General features: G+C 40.2%; 1 protein-coding gene across 1 annotated transcript in view; it reads left to right on the forward strand.

The window, feature by feature from the left end:
* The window catches only part of LOC126456126 (uncharacterized), a 72,743-nt gene extending 59,124 nt beyond the window's left edge, over positions 1-13,619 (forward strand). Inside the window, exons 3-4 of the mRNA XM_050091880.1 lie at positions 8,901-9,786; positions 13,605-13,619. Of these exons, the coding sequence (XP_049947837.1) occupies positions 8,901-9,786; positions 13,605-13,619 (901 nt within the window). The remainder of the gene's footprint in view (positions 1-8,900; positions 9,787-13,604) is intronic.
* The last annotated feature ends 1,165 nt before the right edge of the window (positions 13,620-14,784 follow it).

A 14,784-nucleotide genomic window follows, 5' to 3' on the forward strand; every position in this document is an offset into this window, starting at 1 on the left:
AGTAGGTGTGAACCAGCAGGGTTACAGTCAGTAATGAAGGTTCCAATTATCAACCAATCACCAGATTGTGTGGTTAACATAACGTTAGTGGGCCAGGTAGTCCAAAATCTGAACGTGGTGATACGTACCTCGATAGGGATGATATTAGTGGAGTAGATAGTATTAAATCAGAGAAATGAGATGTAACTGCGAAAGATTCTGTGGCATCGTTAAGGAACATTCTGAGAAATTTGAACTCTAAAATGGCAGTATTTGGTAGAGGCATAGGTGCAATAAAAGCAGAGATAGGTTCGGTAGAGAAAATTGTAGTAGAAACAGTAAAAGCTAAGGTGAGGAAAATTAAATACGACATGGAAGGGACGATAGATTCAAAATTAAAGCAATAAGGGCAGATGCATGCAAAATTTCTCAATAAGTGCTCCTGGTTAACACAACAGTCGACACAGTAGAAAAATATTTCAGAGACAAGTTGAAAAAGATACATTTCGCACTGGATGGCGATATTAGGGATTGTGTGCTGAGGCAAAATGCACTTGAGGAAGTAACCACTAACTCTGTTATCATTTTTAAGGGTAGAGTGGTAGTGTGACAAAGAGGTGCTTAAGAAATGAGAACATTTCGAACTAAGATTAAATAAAGAAGTTGTGCAGCATGAATAGCAGTTTAAAGACATGAGGAAAGAATTAAAAACTTCAGTAGCAGCGAATCAGGCTGCTGCTACAGTAGATGATCTATAGGATTCCGCAACGACAAAACGTTTTGCAAATGACGGAAAATAAAATCCAGTTGATTTTCTTGCTGCTTGTAGAGCGAGTTTTGTGACAGGAATGTCACATTAGGCAATTTTACCAACGCTGCAATATTTGAGAGCGGTTTCCTGAACAAATTCTGGGATGAAGCGAATCAAACGCGACTTCAGAATAAGTTCGTAAACGGGCCAAGCTTCAAATACGCATGTGGGTCCATTCGGGATTTTTTTGTGGATGAGCTGGCTAAGCTGACGCATATAAATCGTCCGCTGGGAGTGTTAACTAAGATTTCGACGCTCAAGACACGACGTTGAAATTCAAGCTACATAATGGGAACAGTAGACAAGGAAATGTGTTCCAGTACGGGAACAGCAGTAATATCGACAATAATTTTAATGATCGCAATACAAATAATTATCAACGTAATAATAATTTTCAAAGGCGAAACGGAAAACTGTAAGTGTCATAACGGAAATAAAAAGACCAGAAACAACATAATACGAGCGCGGGAATTAGAGATCGCTACATCTCAGGTTCGGCGATGGAAAAATAAATCGGCCTTGTAAAGGACTTGTTATTATAAAATCTCTGTGGGTGTAGAAAATTCGGCAAGGAAGCCACGAATGTTGGAAATGGATGTTATAACAAGTGAGAATAACATGGGGAATAATTTTAAGCAGCACAACCGTAGAGAAAACGCAGGAAAGGTTGTAAAATATGTTAAGAAATTTGATAACGAGGATATAGGACTGAAAAATTTGTCCTGATAGTGGGAAGTGAATGATGGAATGAATGTATGTTTGTTGAAAGGTCTGTGATTAAAGAAGAGGCAGAGGTGTATCTGAATTTGTGGAGGTGGAATGTACGATGGATTAGAATGAGGTAATGGTCAATAATAACAACTATAGAAATATAGGTGAAAGTAATGTAGATGATTTTGTATCGACGGCAATATATTGGAAGATACGCGAAGGCAGCGAAGCTGTAATCACGTCTGCTGGAGATGAATTTTGTGGTGCTTCGACGGATGTATATAAAGGTATCTGTGAAGACGGGGTAGCAATAGTCTCGTCAGCTGATGATGAATTTTATTATGTATCGGCGGAAGTGGGCGATTTATTATTAAAGGGAAGCAAAAGTGATGTTTTAGACGCCGAAGTTGTGAAAACTGAGGCTACTGATTTAGATATCTAAGAGAGAGGAGTTTGTGCATTTATTTCTGTCGATAAAAGTGAATCAATGGCTCTTGATGAAAGCATGAGTTATGAGAGGATGTGAAGGGATGAATGTGAAAGAAATGCGTGTAGAAGTTGATTAGACTGCAAAGTGTCGGACAAATTTGAGAGGGGAGAAAATGTTACGTAGACAGTTATAGATCCGAATTTGGCGGGATTCGAGTGTACTTTGAATTCTGATGTGGTGCAATTCAGTAACGGCAATTTGAGTGGTGTATCGGATGAGGTTGACGAAGTTATTGGTGGTGATTTGTATAAAGTATCGAGGGGTCTAATGTATGTTTTAAGTAACAAATCTTATGAGTAATATACAGATGTCAATCGAGTTACCTGTGATTCGGCGGAAATAAGTGAGGTTTTGTGTAAGGGGTACGAAGTTTGAAGTTGTATAGTTAATCGTGAAAATGTTACAGGTACTGATATAGTCACTTGTTTTGAAAATAACGCAGATCATCAAATCGTAAGTAATTTTTTTTTACAAAAAATCGCGAAGTGAACTGTTTGATAATCTATAACTAACAAAACTGTATCGTTATAGATCCCACTAATGATGCCTTAGAACAGGAGAAGGCGAAACGCGTGTGGGAAAAATAAAGTAACAAGCAGCAGGAAAAGGCAGTTTTATTTACAAAGCAAGTATTTGTATGCTAGCTGCGGAGGATGGCCACACAAACAAACTTGTTACTGGTATAGATACCTCAGAGGAAGAGGACAGTATATTTGGTGTTTGCGAGCACGATGAAACTAAGGATTTTGAGAATGCTTCAAATCCTACGGATGAGTTGGAGGAACATCAGGAAAATCTATCCATGGATAGTGAAACTGATGGTTGTCCTGAAATTATAATGGGTACCAGGAATATGGAAGATGAAGGAAGAGATACTGAAAATGATCTTTTGAGGGAACTTTGCTTAGAGAGAGATGAAATTAAACATGGGCAGCCGCTTAGTGAAATAAACGATGTTGATGAAAAAAGACAGTGTATATTTCTCGAATCTAAAAACGGTTTTCCGGTGGTACTAACAAATTTTATCCGCAGACGCAAGAATCCGTTGGTGAACAAGGAGAGAGGGTTCGAATTTGAGAATTCAAAAAACGTAAAAGAGTGAGATTCGGAAAAATCTCACAGTGTTATAACAGGCAACGGTTGCAGACTTGCACCTTGTGAATGAAGACTGGAGTGTGTATAAATGTAGTATGTAGGAATTTTGGGGGTATTTTTGTTTTGTGTGAGGGGTAAGTTCTTGAATTTGAGATGTATGTAATAAAATATGGACGTGCAATTTGTTGCAAAAAAAGAGTAAGTGTTGGCCGCACAAATCTTGGTGTGCAGAGGTCGGCAGACAGTAATTAGTTGCGAAAGATTGGAATACAATGTGTACTGTACGTAAGGTTTGGGTGTGAAATTTCGAGGGTTATGTAAATGAATTTCTTGGAGTGTTTCCGGTGAATTTTTCATGTGACATATGTAATTTATTTGTAATTATTGTTAGTAAAAGTATCTGTTCGTGGAGGTCATCAGACCTCATAAAGTTTTGGGTAAATGTGGGAACAGAACATGTAGTTACGTGGAAAGTACAAGCAAAGTTTTGGGGGTATATTTAGTTTAATAACTCTATACTATTCATTAGACTGGAAAGAATTTGAATATATTTATGTACTTTCATTCATGAGGACAACTTTGTGATATGTTTACTAGAGTAATTCAGCGGATGAATGTTTTCATTTGCAAATAGTATATTAATAAAAGTAGCGTCCAGTTATTGGTTCGTTGAAAGGGAAGTTAAGTAAATGAATTCTGCATAAGTTAATAATGGTTTTAAAATTTCTTATTAGACTGGGTAAAATCGTAAAAAAATAGTAAATTGTTTGTTGTTTTATGGTGTCGAACAAATTTCATAGTACCAAAGACTTATTTTCTTCTGTGAACTAGGACAAAGTGTTTGAAATGTCGAGCTGAAACAAATGTTTTATCTACGTTGTAAGTCGGCCAGTGTGGCGCAGCGGTTCTAGGCGCTACAGTCCGGAACCGCGCGACGCCTACTGTCGCAGGTTCGAATACTGCCTCGGGCATGGATGTGTGTGATGTTCTTAGGTTAGTTAGGTTTAAGTAGTTCTAAGTTCTAGGGGATTGATGACCTCAGAAGTTAAATCCCATAGTGCTCAGAGCCACCTTTTTCCATCTAAGTTGTAAACCAGTTTTTCCTTCTTTTTTTCTATGCTGCTTATGAATGTATCGATTCCACTGGGGAGTGCGTTTAGTGCCTGATCTATGGGAATTCGGGAAATCATACTGTTATTGGTAACTAAACCACCGTCGTATTTCGACAGCTATCGTCCTCCAGCACTGACAGTGACTACGGTTTGACGCCTGTTCGGCGCAGTACTTGGCCAAGGGCGTCATGAATTTCTTCAGTGGCGGATGAACTGCGAACGATCTGAACTCCGAAGTCAGGAAACATACCTCATGCTGTGTTTGTGCTAGTGACGTTGTACACTGTGGTCAAAGCAAAAGGTACTACCAAATGAGCGGAAAAGCGCAAAAATTTTTTCGAAAAGAACGAACTGACTCGAGAATTTATTTAAATTTAAGTGTTTATTTGAGCATTTAAATAATACTCCGCAATTTTTATAATTTGTGTTAGATTTAGAAAATGTACGATGATAAAATGTTGTGACGTATTATAGGACGTACATGTTGTTTCGTACACCCCGACAAAGGTACTAACGCTATTGTCCTAACAAGTAAATAGGCTATTCTGTTTATTGTCTTATGTATGTATTTATTATGTTACCTACGTATCTCAAATTTGGTGCGACAAAAAGTTCCAAATTAACCAGCTAATGTGACACATTGAATCGAGCCGTGTAACGTTACGCTTATCTAGGCGAAATAATCGGCCGCCTAGAATCGGTATAAGATAATGTTAATTTGTTTACAAAGCTCTGGGGCCCCAGGCCCAATAGAAAGACACAGCCAGGCAGGCTGCCAGCCTTATGAAGTGCAGTAAAGTTACGTTGACAACGTTACGAGAATAGTAGCAAAATCCCCAAACTAAAACGTCATCAAATATATGCGGAAGCTAAGTCCATTTCGCGATCACAGCACAACAAATATTCACCAGCTCGAAACAGTTCTGAGTTCAACATGATTAGTCACAAATTAACATACGCTATACAAAGAATAGTAACTCACAATGTGTCCCTTCTCAGTTGCGTGAATCAAGCAGCAAAAGCTAGAGTTCTACTCTGGAGCACATTAAAAACCTCTCGAAATCTTAAGTCCCTTCAGAAGCCAAAGTAGGTTAGCTGCCGTTCACCGCCCAGAATCAATCACCTCCACAATCGAATACCACTCGTTACCAGAGGCGGGTTTGCTCCCATCCAGAACTCGACATAAAGTGCACAGAATCGCTCCCTCGAGCACCTCACTCAGAAAGTCCAGGTCTCCACTTGACTCCAGCAGTGTTCCGCCACTGTCCAACTCTCATTAGCTGAAGGTCGTGCCCACCAGCAACATGTCGTTCTCAACCTCTACAGATGTGATTTGACTCACTTGACCACTTCTCCGCATTAAACTAATATATTATAGCTCTATTCAAATAAAACAATATTATAAACATTCGCATACATTCAGAGATTTTACAATAAATAAACGTAATAGAAGGTTCATAAATAAATAAGCTAGCATTCTTGTGCAAGTGCAGTGGCGTTAAATGACAACGCATTGTCGTACAATATAGTTTAAACAATTACTTAGGCCTCCTTGTCAGAAAAGCCTTCTGGAGTTCTTTTATAACGGCGGTGTCTGCTAACACTTACGATTGACCTCATTTAAATTAGCGTAATTTTTAATAGCACTCGGAATAAACATTTGAATGAAGTTACTGGCAAACCAATAAACTATTCATGAAATAAAACCACAAGTACAACAAATTATGAGGAATTCATACTGCATTCTTTTTCTGTGTAAATGTGGAGTGTATGATGCTCTGACAAACATTTGCGAAATGAAAAAGATGTAAAAACACGTTGTAAATCAATAAATGAAATAGATACAGATACGTAGCTTTCAGGGATGGTAACTATAGTTCAATGCTATCATCTGAAATACCGTTCGTGAAATAGCACTAAACCATTAAAAGTTGTTAATTCTAAGAAACATTGTGTAAATGTTAAATATTATCTTCTATGGTTTTATAGATGTTGAGATATTGTTGTGTCTTTGGATGTGCCTTATTTTTCGAAGATCGGAGATGTATTCAGAACGCGAAAATATGTGACTTTGAGTTATAGTCGAATTTCAAAGAACTGTAACTTAGTCATCTTTAAGGTTTGTGGACACCCTGCCATTTCCTGGAGCATCTCCTGCACAAAGGACATTCGAGTAACAGCCGTCCAAATGCCTGCTCAGCTTCGGGATTTTTGCCACATCCTGTCCCTTATCAATGCACGTGGCTCGCCTAGTTCTATCTGCCCAGGGGCCGCACAGCTTCGCAAACAAAGGCGGACGATTATTTCGCCTACATAGCCGTAACACCACAAAGGAAAGGAATTTATCGAAAATACTGACAAGAGGAAGGGGCAGGATAGTACGACATCTGGTAAGACACCACGGAATAGATTCCGTGTTGCTAGAGTGAGCTACGAACGCGAAAAGCTGTAGAGGATGGCAGACACTGATGTGATGATGTTTGATTTGTGGGGCTCTCAACTGAGAGGTCATCAGCGCTCGTTAAGTCTCAATTTTTACACAGTCCATTTTTTCACATTCCAGTCTAGTCACTGTCACAAATGATGAAGATGATGAGAAAACGATAAGGACAACACAAACACCCAGACCTCGGGCAGAGAATATCCCCAACCCGGCCGGCAATCGAACTCGGGACTTCTTGATCGAGGTAGCACCGCTAGCCACTAGACCACGAGCTGTGGACAGGCAGAAACTGGAACGTATCCAGCAGATAATTTAAGTCTGCAAGTGCTACTGTGAGACGAAGAGGTCGGCGCAGGAGATGAATTCTTGTCGGGTCGCACTGCGCACTAAACCAGTCACAAAAGGACTATATAAAAAAAAAGAGGAACTGATGCGCCAGTAACACCACACCTCAAAATAATTTTGTGTTTTCCTACTCTCGCTTACAAGAGTCCTATCCTCACCATAGCGTTTTCGGTTCCACTTAAGAAACAGGAAAAGTTATCGTAATATAAATATTATTAACTTTATCTCAGTTACGTACCTGTTATAAAAGTTAAAATGTAAAACGTTTCACGTATTGAGACGTGCTTTCACTGTGCATCGTTTCTTCACAGCTACAGTGCTGAGAACACCCTTAACATATTTGACATACGCATTGTTTCCCCAAACATATATCTACAACTTTTGCAGTGTTCACTCGCCTGTTGCAAAGGTTCCTTATTATTTTTGCACAGGTTTGTGCCTGATGTATGTTCAGCGCAATAAACTATGTTAATACATTTACAGTACATGATTTTTGTATTCATCAAATATGAAATGTATTACAATTCAAGGAATATGGCGATGGTGCCATGTGTGACATGGATGCTCAAACGCGTTTGATATCTATACTTTTATTGATGCAGGCCTTCGCAGATAATTTTTGATAGCGCTGTGTTTACTGTCTCCCTTGACATCTTGTGCAGTATATCATATGTTACATTTCGAAAGATATCCTTAATTCTGTCACGTAAATGTCCGTTAGTATTCTACTGACGTCGAGGCACATGGGACGTTCGTATTCTCGTTATTCTGACGTCGTAATGTCCAGGCCTCGTGGTGCCCATTTCAATGGTGCTGAAAACACTGCTGAACCATACCAAAACCAGGAGTCTTCAAATTGTGCATAAGGAACTGAGACACATTAAGGGCAAGTGTGCTGCAGCTCTGTCCTACTGTACACACAGAAGTCCAAACAGGAATTTCCATTCGCGTACCTTAGTCCAAAAAGGTATCATCGCGATATCCCGACGAAAATCGGAAAATGAGGTGGGTTCTTTTCCTACTTTTACATTTAATGGGCATTTTCCACAGACAAAAAAGGAATTAGTTTCCTCCTTTATGAACTTTCATATATCTTGAACTCTTCAGAGACTAATAGACATACCCGAGGCACTGTACTTGGAAACAGTGCCAACAAACAACGCCGGTTTCAACTCGCTGCTCCATCTCGTTGTCAGATATTTCGTTGGCAAACATCAACTAATAACAGTGCGTTCGCAAATGTTATGGAATGTTGAAAGCTGTCCTTGAGGTTCAGCTGCTCTCTTGGGAACAAGTATTATGCAATTATTATCACATGAATAAATTATTATAGCCCTTCAACTGAACATTCTCTCTCATTAATGTAAAGAATTCACTCATCTTATAACTGGTGTTAAAATAACGTACTATGCACATTTCGATTCCCATTACAATATTGCTTTATGGAGTGAACACAACAGCTGTTTCTGTGTCCAGTTAATGCTGACTCATCACATCACTAATTGCCATGACTTCAAAACAGAATGACTATAACAGTCTGTCAAAACAATACTAACAAAAATGCCTTTTTCTAGCTTTAATGCACAGATACAATAAAACAAGTACACATTTTCCTAAATGCATAACGTGAAGGGGGTACGAGGACTTCTCGGAACTCACATACATGATGTGCATAGGGGATGATGTGTTTTGTGTAGATGTCTGTGTGTGTGAGTGTGTGCTTGTATGTGTGTGTGTGTGTGTGTGCGTCGTGACGAGAGATAGATAGAGAGAGAGAGAGAGAGAGAGAGAGAGAGCAGATGATTACAGAAGATAGTATGTGTCATTCACTGCCCCATTTTCATTATGCATACCTCTGGGTCCAGTGCCTCTTGCTCATGTATCTTACAATGAGGTGATTCATTCTGTCCACAGATATGGATCTGAGACAATTAACAACATGGAATTATCAACTGATACGCGAGTTCCGCCACCTTCATGGTTAAATCACGATTTCATAGAATCTGTTTTGAAGAAAGCAGAACGAAAGGAAATTACCGTTGACTCGATGAATGTCGAGTACGCAAATGCTGAAGGACTTGGCTATGGAAGTCTCAAGTTCAGACTCACTGTGTTCCTGAGCTATGAAGGCAATGAGAAGATTCAGAAGAAAACCCTGATAGTGAAAACAGTTCTTGAGTCTGGTCAGCTGAAGGATCTGACAGAAAAATGCGATGTTTTCAAGGTCGAAGCAGAAATGTTGTTCGATGTCATGCCAAAGATCCATGAGCAGTTGGCTGTGCTGGAGGGTGAAGAGTTCCGGCCACTGGGAGCCAGTTGCTACCAATGGGGCCGGGAGCCCGCGACTTACATCGTGCTGGAGGACCTCTCACCTACTGGCTTCAGGCTGGCTCAGGCTGGCCAACCGCTAGACTTGAAACCCTGTGCAGTGACGCTGCGAGCATACGCTCGGCTGCACGCCGCTTCAGCCTACCTGCTCACTAAACAGCCCCGCTACAAGGAGAAGTTCTGTGTACACATGTTCACAGAGGAAAACTTTCTGCAGCATTTGGCACCTGGAGCCAAAATATCATTCAAAGCACTAGCAAACGAGTTAGACAAATGTTCTGGCTACGAGCAATATTCGGAAAGATACAGGGTATTGGCTGAATGCTTTCTCGACGTTGCATATGAAAGAATGGAGCAGATCAAGACGCAAACAAATCTTTCAGTTTTGACTCACGGTGACTGCTGGAAGAACAACATGATGTTTAAATATGTGAATGGAGAAGTTTCAGAAGTCTGCCTGGTTGATTTTCAGGTAAGACTGAACTTTTCTTTTTCAGCAGTATCACTATTCATCCTACTAATCTTATTTTGTGTAAGTCATAAAATATTTTGCTTGATGTTGTGCAGAAAATACATGTCGTCTGCAGAACCTCGTAGAAGTGACATTTCCCCAAATGGGTACAAAAATGGTTCAAATGGTCTAAGCACTATGGGACCTAACATCTGAAGTCATCGGGCCCTAGACTTAGAACTAACTAAACCTAACTAACCTTTGGACATCACACACATCCATGCCTGAGGCAGGATTCGAACCTGCGACCGTAGTAGCAGCGCGGTTCCGGACTGAAGCGCCTAGAACCGCTCGGCCAATCCCGCCGGCACATGGGTACAGTTACCCAAGTAGATTCAGTTCTTCCAGCTTTTGAAGAAGATTCTGATTCATCAGTATCTGAGTGAAAGGTGAGGTGTTCTCCAGCAGTATTTTTTGCCACATGTTTTCCAAGCAATCGAAGATGGCTGTAGGCATGTACCAACGTAAAACACAACTAGACAGTTTTGACAAACATTTTCAATATTTGGAGCGTTTAACAGCCATGTTGCAGCTCCAGTGTCAACTGGTATATCAGATTTGCTGATACAAGGTTTCAGCTATTTGTCCCTATAGCTAGTTCGTGGTTCCGGATGATATGTGTTAGATTGGTTTGAGGACCACTGCTTTTGACTTCATCGTGCTTATTTCGCTTCTTAAGCCACGTGACACTTTTCTAACACAACTGCAATTCGGATACAGTGCTGCTCTGTTACAGCTTCTTGCTCCGTTATAGTTACTGCCGATCCGTGTCATCTACAGCTGCCGCAAGAAGGTGCGTGTTTTGTCGACACGAGTTTTTTTCTGTTATATGCGGGATATAGCCTCAAGTGAAAAGCCCAATGCTTGCACCTGAATTGGAAAAGAAGTGTTCCATCTCTGGTCAACCCAAGATATGATCGCAATGAAATGTGATGACAGCGTACTTCTTATTCATCCGACGATATCACGTTCATGCGGCAACCTGAACTGTTTCATTTCCTGTAGTGGAATGTGCATTATCTCTCCAAAGCGGTACCTATTTCTACAGTCAGGAGAAACAATACTGACATTCTACGGGTCGGAGTGTGAAATGTTAGATCCCCTAAAAGAAAATGGATAGCTTGAAGTTGCATACAATGGGGATTAGTGAAGTTTGGTGGCAGGATGAACAGAATTTTTAGTCAGATGTATACAACGTTATAAATACGAAATAAAATATAGGTAATGCAGTAGTTGGTCCAATAAAGAAAAATAAAATAGGAGTGCAGGTAAGCAGAATTATCATAACCAAGAGAGACTAGCAGCCAACTCATAGTAGAAGCATTCAATGCACTCATACCATCTGTCAGATCTCTTCTGAATTTGACAGTGGCACTCCCATTGCACTGTTATTAACGTTACCAAAAAATGTTCAAATGTGTGTGAAGTCTTATGGGACTTAACTGCTAAGGTCATCAGTCCCTAAACTTACACACTACTTAACCTAAATTACCCTAAGGACAAACACACACACCCATGCGCGAGGGAGGACTCGAACCTCCGCCGTGACCAGCCGCACAGTCCACGACTGCAGCGCCTGAGACCGATCGGCTGATCCCGCGCGGCGTTAACGTTACCATTCTTGCTTTTTACTTCAACGATTTTTTTTTTTGAATTTTCCATATAATGAATGAGTTCTTTCGACAATCATTTCCTTTTCATGTGGCCATTTTATTTCATTCCTAAGTGACATGTGTGGTGTCACCGCCAGACACCACACTTGCTAGGTGGTAGCCTTTAAATCGGCCGCGGTCCGGTAGTATACGTCGGACCCGAGTGTCGCCACTATCAGTGATTGCACACCGAGCGCCGCCACACGGCAGGTCTAGAGAGACTTCCCAGCACTCGCCCCAGTTGTACAGCCGACTTTGCTAGCGATGGTTCACTGAGAAATTACGCTCTCAATTGCCGAGACGATAGTTAGCATAGCCTTCAGCTACGTCATTTGCTACGACCTAGCAAGGTGCCATTACCAGTTACTATTGATGCTGTAAAACATGTACCGTCAAGAGCGATGTTCACCAATTATGGATTAAAGTTAAGTATTCCAGCAGCTACGTACGTTTTTTGTTAGTCTCATTTCCTTGACCTGTTCCAGACCTCACGCCAGCCTGCGTGAGCTAAAACGCGTGCCTTTCGGCTTCCTCTCATAGTGGGTTGGCTGTCTTGCCAATCCACAACAACATGTGTTTCTGTGTTCCTGAATTTCCCTGAGTCTTTCTGTACTTCCTCCTTACGTCGATCAGCTGAAATATTTCATCTGTTAACCAATGATTTATCTTCAGTTGAATGCGTTGGTTATCTAGACCTTTTCTTGTCTAACATGGATCCTGTCTCTTGAAATTCCTTATTGTAGTGAAATTTGTTGTGACAGTCTCTTCGAAAAAAAAATGAGTAAGAGGATAGAGGTGGAACCACACTGAAAGCTCCCTCTTCTAATGTTAGAGGATGATTATAACAACATGGCGATTTCTTCGAGTACAAACAAGATCTTTCAGCGGGCCTACTGCAGCGTCGGTGGGCGATTATCGCTGCAGAACACCCTGTATTCTGCTAGTGTAGGATATGTTTAGTTTCCGTCTGAATTACACGCTAGTCATGTTACTTCAGTGGTGAATGACGAAATAATTTTCAGATTTCATGACAAGTGACTTTGAGTACACTTACTGCTAGTTGGCACCAGTGGCATATTCTGTCTTTCTTCATCCTGAATTGATACGTATGTCTGTCTTCCACTGCTGAAAACTCCCTACGTACGACCGCCTTTTCACTCGACTACAACTACTTCCATTACCCTCTGCTTACCTGTAGAGGGTCTACATGCTGTTCAGTGTTCTAGCACGGCCCTTCATTTTAAACCACCTTTCGCCTTCTGGTATTAATAATTTACCATAGAATAATTTGAAATCTAGCAATAAAGCAAACAGGAAAATAACAAGATAGACTATGTGCCCTTTACTTGTGAGAACCACGCTAATCTCTATAAATTTACCTAATTACTGACTGTTTGGTGGCATTACAGTGTTCATCAGTAACCGGACCACTGCTTAGTAATCGGCGTTTTCTTTAGCGCCGTAAGTGGAATCATCGTCACTTCCGAGAAACACGGCGCGGACTACGCAGAAGCGATGAACGATCCAAAAAAGTTTGACGAAGCTGTCGTTATGTCATCCTGGAATCGGTATTCATTGTCCTACTTGAAATACGTCTCGCCAGTCTTCGTTAGTAAAGGAATTTTATGAGCACATTTAAAGTTCTTGGTACCATTTGTTCTTACATCTGAAAGATATAAAGATATATTGTAAGGACTAATTGTCGTATAGTTGACACTTAAGCCATCAACGAAGAACAGTTATTCACAAACATATCCGAATGTTTTGTTACTAAACTAAACAAAGAAACGTGTGTGATGTTATTCCCTAAATGTATTTATGTGACAGAAATTTAGCTCTATTTCGTATCTGACAAGTTCTCCCAATTATGTTTTGTTACTAAAGTACACGAAGAAATGTGTGTGATCTGTATTCCCTATGTGTATTCATCTGACAGAATTTTAGCTGTATTTCGTATCTGACATGTTCTCCCAATGTTCTTATGACAAACTAAAACTAGTAAATACCTTTAATGTATTTTGACGAGATTTTTCTTTACTACTTGCAATACAATTAAGATTAATCAACGGTGAGTAATAGAAATACGCCTTACAAAAGTATTAGTAACGCTTGTCCTTTTCTTCACAGGTAATGTCATTTTAGTTTTAAGCAATTACCAGTGGTATTGAATGTATCAACCGAGCCATTACCTTCCTACATAGTGTATGCCTATTCTAGTGACAAACCTTCACAGTTTATTGAGGGGTGGTATGATATACAGAACTTGTGGTCTCGTTATCAGACGGAAGAAGGCATCAACAAATTATTTCCCCTTACAGTTTTTGTAGATCATGAGACGTTAATAATTCGTATCCCTATGTCACACCACCGTTAACAGGCATTGACGAACGGTATCATCCATACTTGAGTGTCAATTTGTACATTGCCTGGGCATAAGTGTACTGATAGTTACACAGGCAATCCAGTCACAAGATAAAAGGCTGAAGGATCATTTACATAAATCCAGTGAAAACGGCTAAAGAACTGGTTGTAGCCGGTGAACGACTAAAGCAAAAACATGCCTTGTTGGAACATATCTGATAGTCCATCGTTTCTTGTCATGGCCATGTAAGTCAACACTTTGAGCACCTGCTTTCTACAAAAACATCTCTAGACTAAAGCAAAAACATGCCTTGTTGGAACATATCTGATAGTCCATCGTTTCTTGTCATGGCCATGTAAGTCAACACTTTGAGCACCTGCTTTCTACAAAAACCTCTCTAGAACAACAGAACAGAAAATTCACTATGTCCCCAATAGTACTGCAGTGGGATCGTGTGAATGTCACCTGAGAGTTGCATTGATCTTAAATGTTTTTAATCAGTTGGTTGCTTTCTCCTCTGGCCACGCCACTACAGACGTCTGAACATAAGAACGCCTGAGTCACCTGTTTTTGTTAATAGTGTTAATTCATCGCAATCCAAAAGAGAATACATGAGTTACACTCTTATCAAATGACTCCGTAATTAGACAATGGAGATCGTAGGTTTCTGATGTCAAAGCACGTTAATAACACCTCCCACATACGCCCGAAAATTTCTCTGTAGAGTTCATACTAACCTTGTGCATTGAATAAAAGTTTATCTATTGTATTCTGAAACACATGGTGAACATTTTTCTCCAAAAAGATTTTACTATACTTCAGGATGAATTAAAGTGATATGACATGTGCTATAATTAGTTTGGAGAACATCATGAGGCTAGGCTGATACTTGGAAGACACCTGGAATCACTCAAATATTTCATATAGATTCCATAATAGTAGCCC

The sequence above is a fragment of the Schistocerca serialis genome, chromosome 2 (assembly GCF_023864345.2).
Source record: "Schistocerca serialis cubense isolate TAMUIC-IGC-003099 chromosome 2, iqSchSeri2.2, whole genome shotgun sequence".
Classification (NCBI taxonomy): domain Eukaryota; kingdom Metazoa; phylum Arthropoda; class Insecta; order Orthoptera; family Acrididae; genus Schistocerca; species Schistocerca serialis.